The sequence below is a fragment of the Aulostomus chinensis genome, chromosome 4 (genome assembly GCF_037954235.1).
Source record: "Aulostomus chinensis isolate RoL2024-O1b breed Wild chromosome 4, RoL_Achi_v1.0, whole genome shotgun sequence".
Lineage (NCBI taxonomy): Eukaryota > Metazoa > Chordata > Actinopteri > Syngnathiformes > Aulostomidae > Aulostomus > Aulostomus chinensis.
Genome location: NC_141323.1, coordinates 10838077 through 10857044, shown reverse-complemented (window position 1 = coordinate 10857044; position 18968 = coordinate 10838077). Strand labels below are relative to the sequence as shown.

At 44.3% G+C, this 18968-nt stretch overlaps 1 protein-coding gene across 2 annotated transcripts in view; it reads right to left on the bottom strand.

Moving 5' to 3' along the window:
* usp6nl (USP6 N-terminal like) overlaps nt 1-18958 on the bottom strand; it is a 65040-nt gene extending 46082 nt beyond the window's left edge. Inside the window, exons 1-2 of one of the 2 annotated variants that reach the window (XM_086201729.1) lie at nt 18919-18958; nt 12143-12249 (exon numbers count right to left, since the gene is read on the bottom strand). In XM_086201729.1, coding sequence (XP_086057855.1) covers nt 12143-12146 — 4 coding nt within the window. In that variant the 5' untranslated portion in view covers nt 12147-12249; nt 18919-18958. Of the gene's footprint in view, nt 1-12142; nt 12250-17845; nt 17982-18918 lie in introns of those variants that run through there. The other variant, XM_086201730.1, reaches the window with a different exon arrangement.
* Nucleotides 18959-18968: the final 10 nt, after the last annotated feature.

Sequence of the window (18968 nt, the reverse complement as noted above, 5' to 3'; positions counted from 1 at the left end):
ATTTGAGCTGTGTTAATAGCCTGTATGGTAACTGTGGAGCAGCAACAAGCCCAAAAACAGTCCAGGCAACTCATCACGTCGCCACAGCAAACGTATTAGCAAATAGCAGCCTACTCACACTTCCAACAGACATGCAACAACATTATCAGCCCATGGGCCTCCACCTGACAAATGTAGTCCAACAGAAAGAGAGCAGAACTCTGAATCTGAATTCAAACCCTCCTGCTCATCACTACAATCCTTGAAGACAAAGTCCTGGGTCAGCATTTTGAAAGGTTGACAACAGTTCAGAGCAGTTAGACGTCCACGTATAGAGCCACCAGATAGAGGCGGGATTTCCAGAATGCCCTCCTCTCTCTAGTTTTCTACCTCCCTTCCTCTCTCCTTCCTTTCTCAGCCTGGCGTCATGAACAAGGGAATGGGAACGAACAGGAAAGAAAACACACTGGAACAACATCACCGCTTGGCTTTGCACTTCCTGCCCTCTCAGGGGCAACTTCCTGTTGGAAGTGTGCAGCTTTTTGACCAATCAGACTACAGCCAGAAGTGACCTTCATGGGAGGTTGGTTTTTTAGCAGGACCTGCACTGTGTTATGTGTAAAATGATCCCTCTCCTCACTTAGAACCCTATTATACCCACCAATATGCTCTCATCAACACTTGATTGACATTAAAAAGACCTCCGTTTGTTGCATGGCTGTACCCAGTAACCTGGACTATGAAGCAAATCCGTCAAAGCATTTAAGGAAAAAAATCAATCATTCAATACGGCTGCCACAGGAAGTTGTCGACAACCGCTCCAGCTCTGACCACGTTGAAAACGTGCAAGAAGAAACTAATAATGGCCGTTTGTGAACTAATCAATGCTTGTCACCGCGTTAGTGTTAGAGCGGTGATCGACTGGTTCACCCACAGCCAATAATTTCTAGTAATGTGCTGATATGAAGCACTTGCCTGTAATTTGTACAAATTGTACCTTTAAATGCTAATATTGATAAATAATACAGACTGTCCCATTCTGGGCTTCTCTGTTTTTGTTATCAATACGTTTAAAGTTAGAATACAGCTACCATCTAAAGTTATTCTCGTCAGGGTGTCATTTCGATAACAAATCAGGCTATTGAATAAAATATCCTTTACATCACCCTGAACCTTTATTCAGGTAAAAGGCCTTACACAAAGACACATAATAGCCAAGTATCAACAAAGATCATAGGCATCATCGCAGATTTGCTGCTTCTCCCTCGAAGATCCTGTTTAATTTCAGCGGAGAGTTTGGCTGACAATTGTGTGTTTTGTCTACTCTGAACCACAATGGTTAGGTTTAATTTGTTGCATTTTTGCATGTGGTTTATTTGGTTTTGCACTGCCCCATAAAGTGCAAACCAGGATTTGTAAACAGAAGTCACATGACTCAGAAGTGGTTATCTCATGAGGTTAGCAAGGAACCCTTTTTCACTCCCTCTGGCACAAAAGCTCCGTTTCATAGCACACGACTGTACTTTATTTACCTAATATAGTAATTTTCTTTTCTCCATGTTGTAATTAGACTGTTCCTTCTTTTTGTTCTCCACACACATTCAGGTCCTCTGTTCATTGCTATTGTTTTGACTGTTTCTACAAATTTCTCATCCCATTTGTGGAGTTTGATGCTACATTGTCTTTCAGACAAACGTACGGTTCATGATTAAGGTTACATCAATAACAATCACTTGGTTCGGGGTTTAAGGTCACTGAACATTCTTCTCACTGACCTTTAAGACATGTTACCTCATTTCCTGTCATTTAACTGCAGTTCATGGAAACATAAAGGCAAATAATCCCTCCTGAATATTTGGGAGACTCAATAGCTTCTACAGAGAGGCACCAGTGCTCGAAAGTGTAGACTTGTTTACAACGCAATGTTAAAATAAACAGCTGGTAAAGCAGCAGAGGGCCGCGGAGAGCAGACAGAGCTGGGGACTGACAGCTGAAGATCTACGACGACACAGCCTCGGTGACTGCAGCACCGCCGTGGGAGTCTATGAATATTACACACAATGCTCCATGGTCGCCCCCTCTCACACACACACACACTTACATACATCACACAGTCGATCAGCTGTATCCTGCATGACATTGGTCGATAGGGTGTGCGTCATTTATCACGGGGTGACGGCCAGTGAGATGTTTGTCCCACTGGAGAGATCCGTCTGAGGGGTGTGTGGTTTCCCTCAAGCTACTGGTTTCCTGGAAGAAAACTGGTCAAGGTGGTGTTGTTCAGGGCTGATAAGATATTCTGTCACTCATTAACATTTATACCATGACATCATGCTGAGGTAGGATTGTGTGCTGGAAGGGGGAACCAGAGCTACGTCTTTTTCTGAAACAAGTTGTGTGTTGTGGAGGTTGTCTGCAGTGTGACGGAACAACCATCAGTCCAACTCATGCCACACTTGGTGGAGAGCTGTAACATGGGCTGAGCCCAGGTTTACAGATTTGTTTTCCACAGCAAAATAGATTTTTTTAAAACCCTGGCCTTGGTGGCGGTCCCTTTCATTCAAGCAGAAGGTTTATACCGAAACCAATTCATTTTTTTTCAATTTTTTTAATAGCAAGAGTAAAAGCCCTTGAGCCACTGTTTGGTTACATTTGTAATGAATGTTGCCATAGCATTGCAGAAACCAAAATGTGATATCTAGACCCTCCCAGTGCAAGCTTGGTACGGGTCCGCTAGCGTCCGGTCCGGTCTCCTAAAACCACTTAGTCCCTCAAGAGGTGACGTGGCCACTTTAAGAACAAGTGCTGCAAATTAGCATTTGCTACAAACACTACGATACATGCATTTGACAGCTGTCTCAGCTTGCAATGCTTTCTGGATTTGTCCCTTTCAGATAAACAATAAAAAAAAAACAATATTGAGGATGAACGGCTGTTGATGTGACTGTCGCGCAAAAAAGCCTTGGCTGTAACAGAGGACTGCGCCTGTACTCGTGGGCAATACTAAAGCTCTCCACCACGTTACGTTGTGTGTTCCATCATGTAGAACTGCGTGAGGGCAACTGTTCAGAAGAAGCTCGGCGACCTCCTTCTTTCGGTCACTAACTAAAGTTAATCAACATGCAAGTACTGAGGCGTAACTTTAGAGTTTGACCTCCGCCTCAAGCTGATTTCTATTTGTCACCGCAGGCATGGACGCCCCATCTTGCTGCTCCTCTACTGATTTATAGTGTGAGGTATGAAGCGCTGGCTTGTTGGTTTTCATGGACTGGAGATCGTCGCCTTCTTAAAATAATCACCGATGTCATTTATTCAACTTTTTCAGAAAACAAAGCAAATCTTTTAAGAAGGCGACAATATGCAATCTGCACCTTGACAGTGTGATTAAAACTCAATGTCCCTCAGGTCACATGATATGATGGTTTCCATGACATTAACATGTTACTTTGGTCAAACTGCATCAGAGCTGATGAGACCAACACCTACTAGACGAGATCTGGTCCATCTATGAAAAACATGACACTCCAGTATGTTTTGTGAAAAGGAGGATGTGTTCAGGTACTCGCTTGTATCTCAGAAACATTCTATTAGTCATTAAATCGTCTTCTAGCAGCTGCAGTAAGTACACGCTGATGCCCTGAGGATCCGTTTCCTCCTGCTGCCCTGTTTACTGGGAGATGTAATCATATTCCAGAAAGGCTTCCTTCCTGTAATACCCCCCCACACACACACACACACACACCCCACCCCTCCTTCTCCTCCTCTGATAACTCAGCACACACACACACACACACACACACACACACACACACACACACACACACACACAAGCACACACGTCGCTGTCACCACCCAACATGACATCAGATCATCTTTCGCCACTGCAGGAGACGACAGAAACTGCATGGAGGGAAGGAGGGTGGAGGGACCACATTCCAACCACTGGTATCAAATCATTTCTACACAGTGTTCAACCGCCAAGAAGCACACACCGGCAGGAGTTGGGAAAAAAAGATAAGGTGGATCTCGTGCAAATACAGACAAGGGAGGACCTGCTGCTCCACATATGTGAGGTGATGTAAGCACTCTACATTTGCCCCAAATCAAAGCATAGCATTGGTTGGTCAACGAATCAAAACCCAGCAGTAAATTCCACATGTCAGGGGCTCAACCTTGAAGGTTTGGCCTTCAGAGGACGACCAGAAGCCAAACCTGCGCTAACAGAAGTCAAATGAGCAGAATCCCATCAGTTTTAGTGGCTTAATTATCAACACCCTGAAAAACTTCCTTTGAGAAGGGGCTGAGTGACAAAGAGTTGAACTCGGTACCAAAACCTAACTTTTCAGGGCACTGACAGGATTAAATTGGTGCTGCTGATTTATGTGCCATCAAAGTTTTTGCAAGAACATCTGGGTGAGAAAGGTCGCAAAAAGTAGCAACTAGTAGCAAGTAAGTTATCCCAGTACTCTTTGTGTATTCAACGGCTACAAGACATAGTCATCTGAAGAGAAATAATTTAACATACCAATCTAATTAAGACATTGAGCCGAAACAACCAAACACGCAGATGCAAGATAAAAAATATAAAGAATATAACTGCGTGAGCCAGAAGTCCTTCTGGCTCGAGGAGTCTGGGGGTGTTTTAAGAGATGTACTTGCTCAGTGTGGACTTGGTCGAAACACAGCTTTAGGAAAGACTTGAGAGGTGATTATAACGACAAGTAGTTTCATGTTCCCGTTGGAAATAATACAAAGGAGAGTAATAAAGCAGCAGAGACATCTGAGTATCAGAGATTTGCAGACTTCTCTTCTTACTTCATTTGTATTTCCAACTGAGGCACATTTGTTCCACCCTGTTTGGATCTTCAGCCGCTGAAGTGATGATGACATGTCTCAGGTTATGAAATGCGTCTTCGTACTTCACACTGGCTCCAGGTAGTTGGAGCGTCTCTGCCCACGGAATGACTCAAGGCTAATTACTAGAGAGATTGGTATTTGTTTGTTCTCCGGTGGAAAAGCGACTGTTTCGGCCTGTTGTTGTTACACAGGTCGGGCAGGTTTATTACCTCGCTCTTTTTAAAGAACCCGTCCCCTGGAGCACGCTGCGGACTTGAACTTGAGATTCCAGGAATAAAATTAGTCCAGATTTTATAACCTAATATTTACGACAAGTACATGCTGCTGGCATTCATTCTACCACATCTGAGGTCTCCCGCAGGAAGGAAATGAGTCTGGCGTCCCTGGTGTGACATTAGCAGAAGTCTTTATAAACACTGTATTTTCACGGCGGCAGCAGAATGGTCATCCAGTCTGTGATTTGTGCTCCCAGAGCGCTACTTGGTGTGTTTGTTCCTCCCGCTTCTCTCTTTTCTTTTGCCCGCAATTAAAATTTCTTCATGCTTTATAGGCATGGCAAAGAGATTTCATACACTGCCAGAGCTCACAAAATGAAACACGGTGACTGCAGTTCTGACATAAAGAAAAGTGCCACGGCTTCCTCCACGGTGTTGGTACCGATGACAGTCTATCAAGTCACAATCAACTCAGATTTGGTGCTACAATGCGCTGGACAATTTGACCTTCTTCCTCCTCTCTTTCTGGATGTGGCAAATAAAAACTCTGCAACTGTTCTCGCTTTACAACTCATCACTTTTAATCACCAGGTTACATCAAAGAAAGGAATCATTCTGTTACTGATGGCCATAATCATACTAAATCTGGAGAAACAGAGGGCAGTGGGAGCTAGCGCGCTAGTCGAGACTGTTGCAGTGTTTATCTACTTTGTAACTGATGTTTTACAATGTGCATAATGTTTTTTATTTACTTATTGATGGAAAGAATATCTGAAAGTACACTATCATAAAGGGGAGACATAAAAAGAGCTCTGAAAAATACAACAGTAAACTAAACTTTCAATAAACTAAACATGCTACTTTTCTCAACAGCACATTAATACAGTGCCTTTTAATATCGAAACATCACTTAACAAATATTTATTATAATAATGCGTCGTGCCATTAACTGTCATCTGCCCTGTAGCTAACAGGCCAGGATCCATGGCCTTGAAAATGTGGTCAGGCTAACATCTCAGTCTCCTCCCTAAAAATCCACAGATGTGGTGTTACGGGTGTTAAGTTAAATGTATCAAACAGTTGCTAACTTTAGACACTTGCCAAAGCGGGTTGTTGCTGGAACACACGCACGCACGCATGCACACACACAAACACTGCTGACTTTTAAAGTGCAGGTCAGGCAGGAGTGTGTGAGCAACGCATGTTAAGGTCCAGCAGCTGGAGGCCAGATGAAGCTTTGAAGAGGAGATAATTATCCGGCACCACACCCAGACTCAGGGTGCCCAGCATGCCATGCAATGACATCAGTCCACTTCTGACAGGGGATGAAGCCGTGTGTGTGTGTGTGTGTGTGTGTGTGTGTGTGTGTGTGTGTGTGTGTGTTTTGTGGAATTAGTGAAGAGATTCATGCCTGAAAAAAAAAAGTCCTTAAAACCAACTACTTGTGAGTTCATGAGTTTTACTTGAGGCTAGTCACAACATGGTAACTATAGGGTGGCGCTCAGTCGCAATGACGAGGAGAAAATACACCTAAAAAGGTGATTTTTTCAATCATGTTGGCTGCATTCGAAAAATTGGAAATTTCTGAAACACTGATGGATGTTATTTTATTTCTTTGACGGATACACCATCTGAATAGATGTGGAAAGAGCAAATTGGAAGAGGAAAAGGTTTTAAAGTAAAGAGCGCTGACTGGGCTTGGAAACTGATATGATTTTAAGGATACCAACACATTTATCAAGTCTGATTTGTTACCAATTCCTTCATGTGACTCAAGTCATAAAACTGGCAGGCTGCAGAGATTCAACTCAGAGAAGGGATGACTGCCTAATAACATGTCAACATAAATAAAATACATTAAAAAGCTCCTCATCTTAACAGTAATGCATCTAATGCCTCATTTCCACACGCAAATGTACGTCGTAAAGCTAAATCTGTCAAAAAAGTTAGAAAACTGTTTATTTCCCATGGAAACCTCTGATCTCCAGTCTTTCTTTTCTTTTTATTATTTTTCTCCCTAAGTGTGTTGAAAAACCAGAACTTGTGTGCTTGCATAAACAAACCAGCCAGCTACGAATGATAAAACCAGCCTTTTGCTTTCTCTGCTGCAGCCCCTTGAGTGTTCCAGGCAGATACTCCACACGTCAAGTTGTGGAAGACCAGACAAGTAGCCTCTCACCAGAGGCAAAACAGCATTTCTACTTCGTCTTTTAGGGGCATAATCAGTATAATATAAGACAACAAAGAAGAAATGAGGAAATGAAGTTTAATGCTGAGCGGAGCTGGCTGTAGCCTCAGCGCTAGCCACAGGGTGAGACCAGCTGTAGCCTGAGAGCTAGTATTAGCTCTCAAGCTAGCTGTAGCCTGACAGCTAGCAGTAGCAATAGCCTGACTGCGTCTTCACACTGCTGTGTCTGCAGCATCAAGCTCGGGCTGGGTTATTGGAAAGTAGTTAAAAATACTGACTGAATCATGTTTAGATAATCCACCTTCATAGGCACAATATCTCTAATATCAAACATTCTGACTGTGGGGTGGATGTTTCATGAACAACATGAAATGCAACAGCCCTGCAAGCCTCCGTCACACCATTTGATCCTAACGCCAACATCTGAGCTTATTGCAAGAACACTGTTGGGACCACAACACAAAGATGTGACACGTTTATGCCTGTTTTTCCAGCAGAATTCAGCCTGTCCAGGCCCAGTGTTCCATCCTTGTTAGGAGACTCATTAGAGTAATCTAACCCCGCCCTGCCCTTGGCGCTGCTGCTGCTGCTGCGCCTGCTTTTGTATGTGTTGTAAGGGGGTAATTAAGGTAATGAGCCCAGGATATCAGCATCGTCAACCATCTCCAGGCCATAAAGTGAGTTTGGAAATGGTTGAAATAAATAATTAAACACATAAAAGTTTTTGTCCTGGCTGCTTCAAGCACATTCGGGACACATTAAGGACAAGAGTGTTCATCTCTGATAGTTTCTAAATTTTTACACCATTTTGACCAATCTGACTAGTTTATACATCTATAAACATTTTGAAAGTTTTATTATGATGATTAATTTTGACAATCCAAAGTTTGCAAAACTTTCTTACATTATTAACTGTACTTTAGTACAACAAAGTACTTGTTTCATGTTAATATGTGAAGGGGAGTGGCAGCAGGCACATAAACCACCAAGCTGCTGTTGGGCTTGTGCCTGCTCAGCTCATCAATCATGCTTCCCTCCATTTTCATCACTCCCAATCAATCAGATCAACTACCTCAACTCCCCTGACACACACACACACACACACACGCACACACACCTGTTTGTGTGCAGGCGAAGGCATGTGCAAAAGAAAAGGCAGTAATCGGGTTAAACCTCTCAGCACTCCCCTTCAGCAGCTTAATCCAATCGCCCTCACAAACGCCTCACATGCACACTGGGTTGCCCTGGTAACCCCGACCCTGCCCCCGGGATACTCCAACGTCGCAGCTCAGCACAGAAGGAGTTAACGGTGCTGCCAAGAGGAAATGCTAGCTCCCCTTCAAGCCTTATCTGAGAAGTGAGCTAAGAAAACAAGAAACAGTGGATAAGGCTCTAAAACACAGGACTGATATCCACCAGCAAGTAAAAGCAGTGAAAACTGAATTCACCTTCTTTCTTCATGAGCCCTAACACTCCACTTCTGTTCAATAAATACCAAGTTTCTCATGTTTTGTTACACTGTCCTTTACAAGTCGTTAATAATGTTGTAAACACAACAGTAATGACAATACAGTAGCTCCCTGTAAAACTACACAACACAACAGAAGCCACACCAGGCATCCTCTCTCACTCACACACACACACACACACACACACACACACACACACACACACACACACACACGGTCATACTACACTGTAACTGCACATCTTAATTTTCAACAGACTGCAGCAAACATACACATTTTTCTCAGTTCATTTCATGACTTTTATGAGTTTTCTGGGGCTGTATGAACCCTGAGACTATAGAAAAAAGTACTTGAGTCAGAATGTGCAACATATGAATAATTTAGTAAGTTAACTCAAAAATTTGAGAACTGATTTTTATGAAATATGCTAGGGAGAGGAGCTATCGATTCAATTTTGGAGTTGATCCAGATCTAATGATGTCATCCTGTCCTGGCGGATGTATGAGCACTTGGAGGGCCCTCTAGTTCTGAAGCATTTAAAGATTTCTGATCGAGTGGCGCACCTGTTTTAATGACTTCCACGACATCTGTGGAGGAACAGGCATGTTGGCTCAACTGGCATGTTTACAGAAGCACTTTTGAGTGGACACAGACCTTCCCACCGTGTCAATAAAGAATCAGACAACGAACGCCACACATGGATTATCTTAACTGGTTGAATGTGTTTCCCATCATAACCACACCTGCACTCTGGTTCAACACAACTGCTTGTGTCTTCTGTTCTAATGTCTAACGATAGAAATGAGACCAATCATATCCCACATCATCAATAAACAATTTTTACATGCACCAGAATAAGTTAATATGATCTGCTTGAATCATTGTTTGATTTTTTTCCAAATTCAAATCTTCTATTTAACATCTTTTATGTGTATAATCTTGCCAGTATAAACTGGGACGTATATTTATATCTGAAATATATGCTTTAATAACAGTTTATGTTCAGTACAACGCAGGATACCACCAGCACCTCCACCTCCCCCTGTGGGGAAATGATTAGCTCCTCTGGTGCAGTGTGTGTGTGTGTGTGTGTGTGAGTGACATTCCACACATGCATGAACATATGGGACATTAACAGAATATACTGCAGTCAGGCTGTGCTGGATGACTCACGCTGAGCTGACATGTGAGGCCGAGGCTCCAGTCACACTGACATACATCCAGACAGGAGCCTACAGAGTGTGCGCACACACACGCATACACATGCACTGATATATACTGTAGATGGAGCCGGCGGAGTGCATATCCCGCTACATTTGCCCTCCCATCATGCTTTGCGCTGTCAGGGATGAGTGATGAGGTGGTGAGGGGTGCAGCACTTGCTCCTCTGCGCTGTATAATTCTACCGTCTGAGGGATGAGAAAGGTGCACAAGAAGGCAAATCCAGCGTGCAACACTCACACAATGAGTGCAGTATTATTACTATAAAGATGTACAATGTGAACTAAATGTCTGCTGACTTGCATAACTGTGGAAACTCTTCAAATAGGTGATTGTCCCAAAAAAATAGTCTCCAAAAACTGCTTTCCAAAGCACACTGAACGGCTCCTCTGTATTCTAAAAGCTGCTTCCTGCATCTCTGCTAACCAACCAAGTGTAAAAAGATCCAAACACCAGGGCTTGTTGCTGAGGATGTGACTCATATTCCACTTTCTCCAGTACCATCCTTGTTTGCTCGAAGAACTAACTGTACCTAATTGACAAGGAAAACCCAGTACTTGTAAAACAACATCGGCAGTATTCCTCTCCTCTTGTCGGGGTAGAATACTCACAGATTCCTGTTCTTGACAGATGAATAAACACAAGTTATCCTGCAGGCCAGGAAACAATGGCAAGTCTGTGCTTCTCCACTGCTGGATTTAAGGAATCTTAGTCAACCCGCAACTGATAGTACCAACCATTACATTTCAGGCGGCAGCCCTGTAAGCTGTGCTGTTTACAAAACTGTGTGTATAGTTGATGTTCCTGCATGCTGGGATTCATTATCCATAAACACAGAATTCTAAACTATGTAAATGGATTAGCAATCAATGCCCATGTTATTGTAAACATGGTTTCCCAAAATGTGAGCATGGATTTACAAACTGTGCCCATGTCCAAGCGTGTGCACACTTAGACTGCTGAGGGACTACTTTCTCCAGACAAGGGTGGCAACTACATCTGCCAAATACATTCAACATACCAGAGATCGCAGGGCGGATTTCACGTGTGACCGTTTAGTTCTTGACATGTTTCCGTGGAAATCCACCACAGATAACAAGACGGGGGCACATAACACAATAATGGGTGCATAGAATGCAAATCCATCATGATACCAACTAATTGCTCTTCCTAAATTGAATGCGAGTCTCCACATAAGAAAAAAAATAACATCCAGACTTCAGAAGTCTGTAGACAGCGTCCCAAAACACACACCCGTAGGGCTGTAATCAACCAAAGAAATTCTCGGTCGACTGAAGCCCTCAAATTTCGACTAAAAATCGTCTCATTTCATATATGAAAACTCTACTGTGTCAATTATCAGTACAAAAACCTGTTGAGGAATATTTAGACAATTGTTTCTGTCACGTTATAATAACTGACCGACGCTATCATTTCTCCTGCGCACAGAGCGAGACTGAACACAGGAGCTCAGCATCGCGGCTGAGACACAAATACACTTTTAACTTCAAACTTTACTCTGAAACACAAAAGGCAAGTCCACTGTAAGAATTTGTACAATTAAAACAAAACAATTTTTAGACTAAAACATTGAAATATCAATTCTGATATGTTCATGTACTCAAAACTGACGGGGCAACCTAAGGTGGACACGCTAGCTCACCGTTTCTAGGTGATACGCCGTGTTTGTAGTGGAGCTGTGACATGAAAACTGTTGTTTGCAAACTTTGCATTCGACTTTTTTTCCTTTATCTACTTTCATGAAATGCTGCCACGCTGCAGATGTCTTTGACGTGGTGGACGAGGACTGACTTGAAATGAAACCGTCAACATTAGATAGACATTCATCAAACCACCAGACGTTGGCCTTCTAGTCCTCTTCAGTCTGTCTGTCTCTAGCGGGTCGGGCGAGTCCAAAATAGCAAAACAAGGGGGTGTTCAAAGATAGATCGTTATCTGTGAAACAGGGGTGCTTTCGGTACTTTCCTCCTGATGAAATTAACGCGGCAAAAATCGACCAATCAGAATCTTGGTCGAACCAGAACGTATCGACTAATAAATCCACCAGTCGACTGGGAGATTACAGCCCCACACACCAGAATACTTTGCACTGTCTGGCTGAGACTAAACACGAAAGACCAATTCCTGCAATCTGCACGGCAAAAACAAGGAGGGCGAGATGGAGGAAAGCTGCAACTGAACAGCTAACTTACTCATGATGGGGGCCCAGGGATGGGGGGCAGGGACACGCCCAGGTGGGGCGGAGCTTTGGACAGGTGAGGTCGTTCTCCACTGGGTCTTTCCTCGAGGCACTCATGACCTAAAGAGAGGCAAACGCAAGAGTGAGACAGAGTGTTTGGTTCAATATCTTGTTCAAGAGCACAGAGAAGAATTTCAATAATCAAGTAACTGTTCAACATTCATGGTTTCAGCTTCCAATCTTGTTTTTCTAAATGTCATAAATTAAATATCATTGTTTATTGAACTGTAGTCAAAGTTTTGCAGGTTTCCTACTTGTTCAAGACAAACCCAAGTCAATAAATAACGTTTTAACTGACAAAGGAAAGAGGCCTGCTATGCTCCACAGCTGACTGATGTGTTTGGACGTCATAAAATGGACAAAAAAAAACATGCAAGCACACACGCACAGGCACAGACACACGCAGACACACACAGTTGATTACGCATGTGGACCTGATCATTAACATCTTCAGTGGGATACAAATGGCAGGGCAAAGGGAGGGAATGAACAGCTTTGGCTCGGTTGTTTGTTTGTGTGTGTGGGTGGGTGTGTGTGTTTATGTGTGTGTGTGTGTGTGTCCATCCATCCAAATAGGCCAAGTCACTGAACCAAATAACAGTAATCTGATGATAGCCCTGTATGTCGTAATAATGGGTAATCAGATCACTCTGCAGATGCTGGCAGGAGGAGAGCGGGTGAGTGGCCAGGGAGGGGGGAGGTGGTGGTGGAGGGGCCGTGCAGGTGATGCAGAAATCACCCCCCCCCCCCACCCCCTTTGTGTTGCCATGAGCACAGCAATTGCAGATGCTGGAGGATCCAATATCAGAAGGCGGCAAGCAAAAAGCAGCACAGGTCAGCAGAACGCCTCGGCAGCAGAGGAGCAATGATGGCAGCAGAACGCACTCCACTGTCAAGATGGCTGGCTCACAGGCCGTCACCATCCCCACCATCATCATCAACAGCCCAGCTACACGAGTTTCACTTATTTTTTTATGTGAACCACCTTCTCTGGAGGGAGCATCCAGGGTCGCAGAGTAAAGCTGAAGTCGGTATGGTAACGAGCTACGACACCATGGCAGCAGAGCAAGCGAGGCAGCACAGACGTCGCCCTGCCAGGAGTTCCACTTCTACGTTTGATTCCTTCACTCCATTTCTAAAGACCCTCACACACCAGGCCGGACCATGGGTGGCTCCTGTGGTGCGTCTCTCACCACTGGGTCAAGACTCAGGAGTCAAGAACACATAGCCATCTTTTATATCTGCAACTTTCTCTTTTTCAACAATCAACGCACCCGACCGCTGCCTGCTGGTCGATGTATGCAAAGAATATCGGTGACTGCCGGCTGACACCTTCGCTGTGAGTTCAAGTACAGTTAGTTCTCGTCGCCTCTAGTTCTTTGACATCAGCTCACTGTGTCCAGGCCTTCAAGCTAAAGCCCAGCGACCGTGCAGGGGTAAGCCAGCTCCTGACGCTGGTACTTGTGATGTCATTCTTTCAAGTCTTTTAGAGGACAGTTGAAAACGTTCTTTTTCCGACAGCTCTTGTGTGTTCTGGCTTCTGTAGAGCATCTTGTCACTTCTGTCTGTAAATATTACCACATAAATAAAGATTACTTACAAGACAAAAGCTGTTGTGCAGTGAGGGTAGAGAGTGAAAACCCTTTGCACATGTTTGGTTGGTGTGAGACAGTTTCATGACGTGTGAGTGAGACCTGGAAACACTGTGACGCTGAAGGAAGCGGCTCTGACAGGGTGTGATTTGGATGTCAGGAAGTGGAGAGCAGCTCAGTTTTGCCAGCGTGTGAACCGGTGATAGTTGCCGTGGTGACAACCTGACGACGGTGTCTTCTTTGGTCACTGCCGATCAAATCTGGTTAAAACCACACCGTCCTTCTGAAGCAAAGTTAAACTCAACCAGATAACTTTCAGGTTGCTTGTTTAGTTAAGCAAACTTAAAAAGAAACGTGTTCATTTTAAATTACATTGTCAGTGGCTTTCCTGATCATAATCAAGATCATCATGAGAGGTCGAAGGAGTTTATCACCCAGAAATCAAGCTCAGCTAATGAGGGAGGTTTGCTGTTTTGGAACAGGTTTAGATGGTTCTCTCTGTAAACAACGGCAGACAGAACTAACTTCCGAAAGTGAACTGATGCCACTTTAGGAGGGAAGCAGACAGCCGATGTCAGGGAGTGAGATCTCACAGGGTTTGCCTGCAGACAGTCTTAGCTTCCAGATTAAATCCACCATATGTCCACCTCTGCCCCGAGCTGAGACGCCAGCCTGTCATCAAGAAGGGAACTGACAGGACGATACGCCACGCAGCTCACTGGCACCGAGAGTCTGGGGTCACTTCAATGAACAGACCTGAATTTGGGGGCCACAGGGTCACGTTTGAATGAGATGGGGGGTCACATGGAGAAGACATTGTACTTGCTCTGTTACTGTGCCTGATGTTTAGGATTCTATCAATTTAACAGGATTATTCCTGTCAATATCAACGAGATTCAAGTTCAGACCAACAATCTTGATGCCAGACGGGCCTGATCACCCCCAAATAAAAAGATTAAAATGCAACCGACGCAACGACATCATGATGCTGATTTGTCAAAAGTGTGAACTTCTGCTCTGTCACGTCAAGTAAAGAACTTTTTAAATGCTTGTTTTCTGAGCGGAATTTGGATTTGATCAGCTTCAGCAAGTTTGACATAGCTTAACTCTTCAAATTTTGTTGTGTAAGTTGATCTGGATCGGGATCTTGAGTTGGAAAAAGGTTGCAACCACTATTTCTAGCTCCTGTCAGAAGAGCTTTTGCTGCTATGCCTGAAGATTTATGTTAAACTAGACTGAAAAAAAATTATCGGTATAAAGTTCAGCGCCAGTCTTAAATCTACAGCCTTGATGCGTCACTAAAAAGACCTCTGGTGTTGTTAACTCAGCAGGCCGGCGGCTGGGAGGGGTGTCTAACTGCTACTGCGGCGTGTCAAAGGGTAACCATGCAACCTCAGTCTGGTTAGAGCCCTCTGAAGGGCATTACACACTGATGTAAACACAGAGGAAACAGCCAGCTGTGGCTGAACTAATCCAAAACGATCAGTATCAGCTGTCGTAAAGCCATATTGGCCAAACATGGTGAATATGTTGGACATTAGGGTCGTTAGATCTGATGGAGGGTCGGGAACCGGTGCGGCACAGCTGAAGCCGGCTCAGTGCTGCTTAATTGTGTGTCGTAGCTGTGAAGCCTGGAATTAAAAGAGAGAGAGCAGCGGACAGAGCCAGTGGGGATCAGCAGCCAATAAAGATGGGCGGCGGCAGCTCGGTGCCAGTGAGGGGATGTGTGTGTGCACCTGGTGTGTGGGTGGGCTGCCTGCTGCTTGAAATCAGTCGCTGCACTCTGTTGAAATCTCGACTTGTGCATCCAAGAAATCTGGAAAGCAACAGCTAAGATGTTCATGGCCTTCTTAAAGGAACAGTTCCTTCTTGTCATGTCATGACCGTGAAGGAACCATGATGAACACTGATGGGAATATCTGACCTGATAATTCTCCTCAGAATTTTGTCACCCCCCCCCCCAAAGCTCTACATTTATGGTGTACAAGCATAAACACAGAGAGACGAAACCTGTCAAACCTCTGTTGCTACGCTACGCTTCAGACACTCAGCTGGACAAAACCTGCTTTTGAGTTTGGGAAGCCTGGCAAATAAACTGTCCTTTCAACAAGAAAACACACACACACACACACACACACAGCTGGTTCAATTGTTTTTTGGAGAGTCTCTGCAGACGTTGTAACAGAGACAGAATAGAAGAAGGAGTTGAACCAATTTGTGGTTGTTGACCCTGACGACTGCAGGGCTTTTCCATTTCCTCTCTGTCACTGACACCCTACAACAGCCTTCCACTCGGCACTGAGGAGACTTTTATAAATCAGCCCACCATTTAATCGGCAACATGGTGATGATGGCTGGATTCGTACATTAACACAGGAGCAATCCTCTGCTTTTATTTTGTTGTAAATCATAAATGGAACAGTTTTGGCTTTTAAACCCTTGATTAGACATGAAAGTACAATTGCAAGAAAAGAAAAGGCAACAATCTGAGCACAGGTATCTTGCGGTAGATAAAATGTTGCGTGACAGGAGAAAAAGTCTTAACTGCCAAGGAGGTGGTGTTGCTGTAGCTCACTATTATTAGCAGGGTGCAGATGTGGCTCCATTCAACTGGTCTGTGAATGTCACTCGGGTGCCGTGGCTATGTCTCAAAGTCAGCGGGGGTTTGTGAAGAAAGGTCAAGCTTTGACAATGGCGCTCTGGTTATCCTCAAAAGGCTGTGACGGCAAGCGGCCATGACCTGGACCGGCCTTGTCTGACAGCGTCAGGGTGGAGAATTAAAGTTTCAATACATTTGTCGGCTGAACAGGAATATTTCAGCATTCTGAGAAACAGTTGAACTTTGTCGCAGAGTTTTTCAAGGCTTTGCATTATGGGCCTTATGGTGTGTTCACGAGCATCTGGAAGGTGGGAAAGTTCCAGGCTCCAAGGTGACAGAGCACCTACTGAAGTGGGGGAGTTCCACCAGGAAAAAAAGAAGTTTTTAAGAGCTTAGACATCAGCGTTTGTCTTCACTGTATAAATTATTTTAAATATAAAAAAAGTTGGTATTACAAGATGACGCGGACCAGCAGGAGCTACTTCGAGCTACAATGATCCCCCTACAAACTATTCCTGAGTGACGGTGGAGCAGTGCCAGACTGCAAGAACTGAGAACCAAAAGGCAGTATTTCCACAATCTAATCAGGAGTTGAAACCTAATGACTACTCCATTATTTAGCATGTAGCAGTAGCGGCGGAGTGATTTGTCTCCAGAAATGTGGCTTCCACTCCGTCCAGCTTTCTGTCTCCATCTTTCATCAACGTCGGGAACGGGCTGATCCCAGAACAGCAAGTCAGCAGCTCAGTAGTGAAACAAAAGCACTAAATAAAAGCTGATGAAGCAAATAGTCTCGCCCTGACATGGTCCTGGTCATGTGACCTGACACGAGCGACCACCCCAGCGGAGGAAAGCTGAGGTTATAGATGTATTTATAACGACAACACTGATATGAAGACCTCCGGCAGAAGGGAGGAACACGCCTCTCCGGTGACATGCCTGACTGCAGTTGAAGTTGTGTGAATATTTCGAACATTATTCCTGCAGTTTGGCTTCCTGCACTCCCACGAAGACTCAGAGTGACACTACACATGCCTTGTGTTTTCAAACTGTAAAGCCTCCTTAAGCCGCATTATCCTGAAGCGAGATAGGAAGGGTAGAAAGACATCCTACTGTCAAGCATTCCACAATAAAATATACAGTTTCCTATCAATATTTCCAAAATTAAACTGTATATGACTGACCTTAGTTTGGATATTACTTTAATTAAAACTGCAAGCTGATGAATTGGAACTTTTCTAAGAGATTTTCAAACCTTTGGGCAACAGTTTACCTCCATTGATCTCCCCTGTGTATTTATATATTCTATCTGCAGGATTTATTCCCTGATATAACCAATAAAAACTAAAATTACTCAGTGAATTGTGTTGCAAACAAACATTTTCATAGTTATCTTTAGTCAAAAACGTTATTCTTTTATTCTGAAAGTAAATTAACCTAAGTTCCGTTAAATAAATTGACACACCTTGCTACAAAGGTAACACCATCTCTCCACTTCGCATTTAACCGCCGGGTTCATTCACCAAAACCGCCAGCAGCGGGTCATTGCCTGCCCAACACCAATATGACCGTGTGTTCTTATTTACCAGTGTTTCAAACTGGGCTCCTCGATTCATTTTCACGCTACAAATGCAGCAGTAGCAGCTCGGAGCTCATCAAAGTGATTGACAGGTCCTAACAGCCAATCAGGAGCCGCGGAGCTAGCGGCTACAGCCAATGAGGGGATACGATTGGTGCCCCGGCCGCATCGATTCCGTTGCGGGAGGTTGCCTCGGGGGGCTCAGCGGCGTCAACCTCAACACAACCAACCAACTAAAGACCGGAATTAAAGCGTTTGGAAATTCAAAACAAAAGAATATCCCGGCAACGAAGACCGTCACTCACTTGAACCATTTCAACCGGGCTCGTTTTTCAGGAGGAGTTAGCATTAGCACCGCGATAGCACTATTCTCAAATAAACCGCGTGATGGAACTGTTTACCAACATTCGTGGACCAACCTTTATACGTTCGTTCTGGCTGGGACCATTCAACAATCCCTATAATCTACACCAGACTTGGGGCCGTGAAAAGGGAAACCATGTCAGTGGTAAATTCCTCTGATTTGGCCAAATACTGCGCATTAACTGCATTAAATGCCAGCAAACGCGAGCTGCCGCTCAAACGCGTCAGAAACCCGACTTTTACTTTGTAAGGCGATACCGGAAGCTACTTCCTTCCAGTCTGCTAGCTCAACAGTGGTGGGTTTGGCTAGGTAGGCCTCGGTGAATACAAATAAGCACAAAGTTTACAATAATAAAACTCAGTGCACCCTCCTTCATAAATATAAAACAACCCTTAATATTTCACTAAGACGCCCAATAAAGTCCCAAAAGCCGCGGCGCCATGTTCCGTGTCACTTTGAAAAGCTGCCGTTAATGGACTACCGTCATTCAGCCCGCAGCACCGTTGCCGTTCCCCCCGTGACAGATGCATTTCAGGAGCTCGACAAGTTACATCTGCTCCGACATTATCGCAGCCTCAACACGCCGAGCTCTCACCTTGCTCTCAACTCGACGAAGCCCCCTCGATCACATCGCTGCGGGTCTCT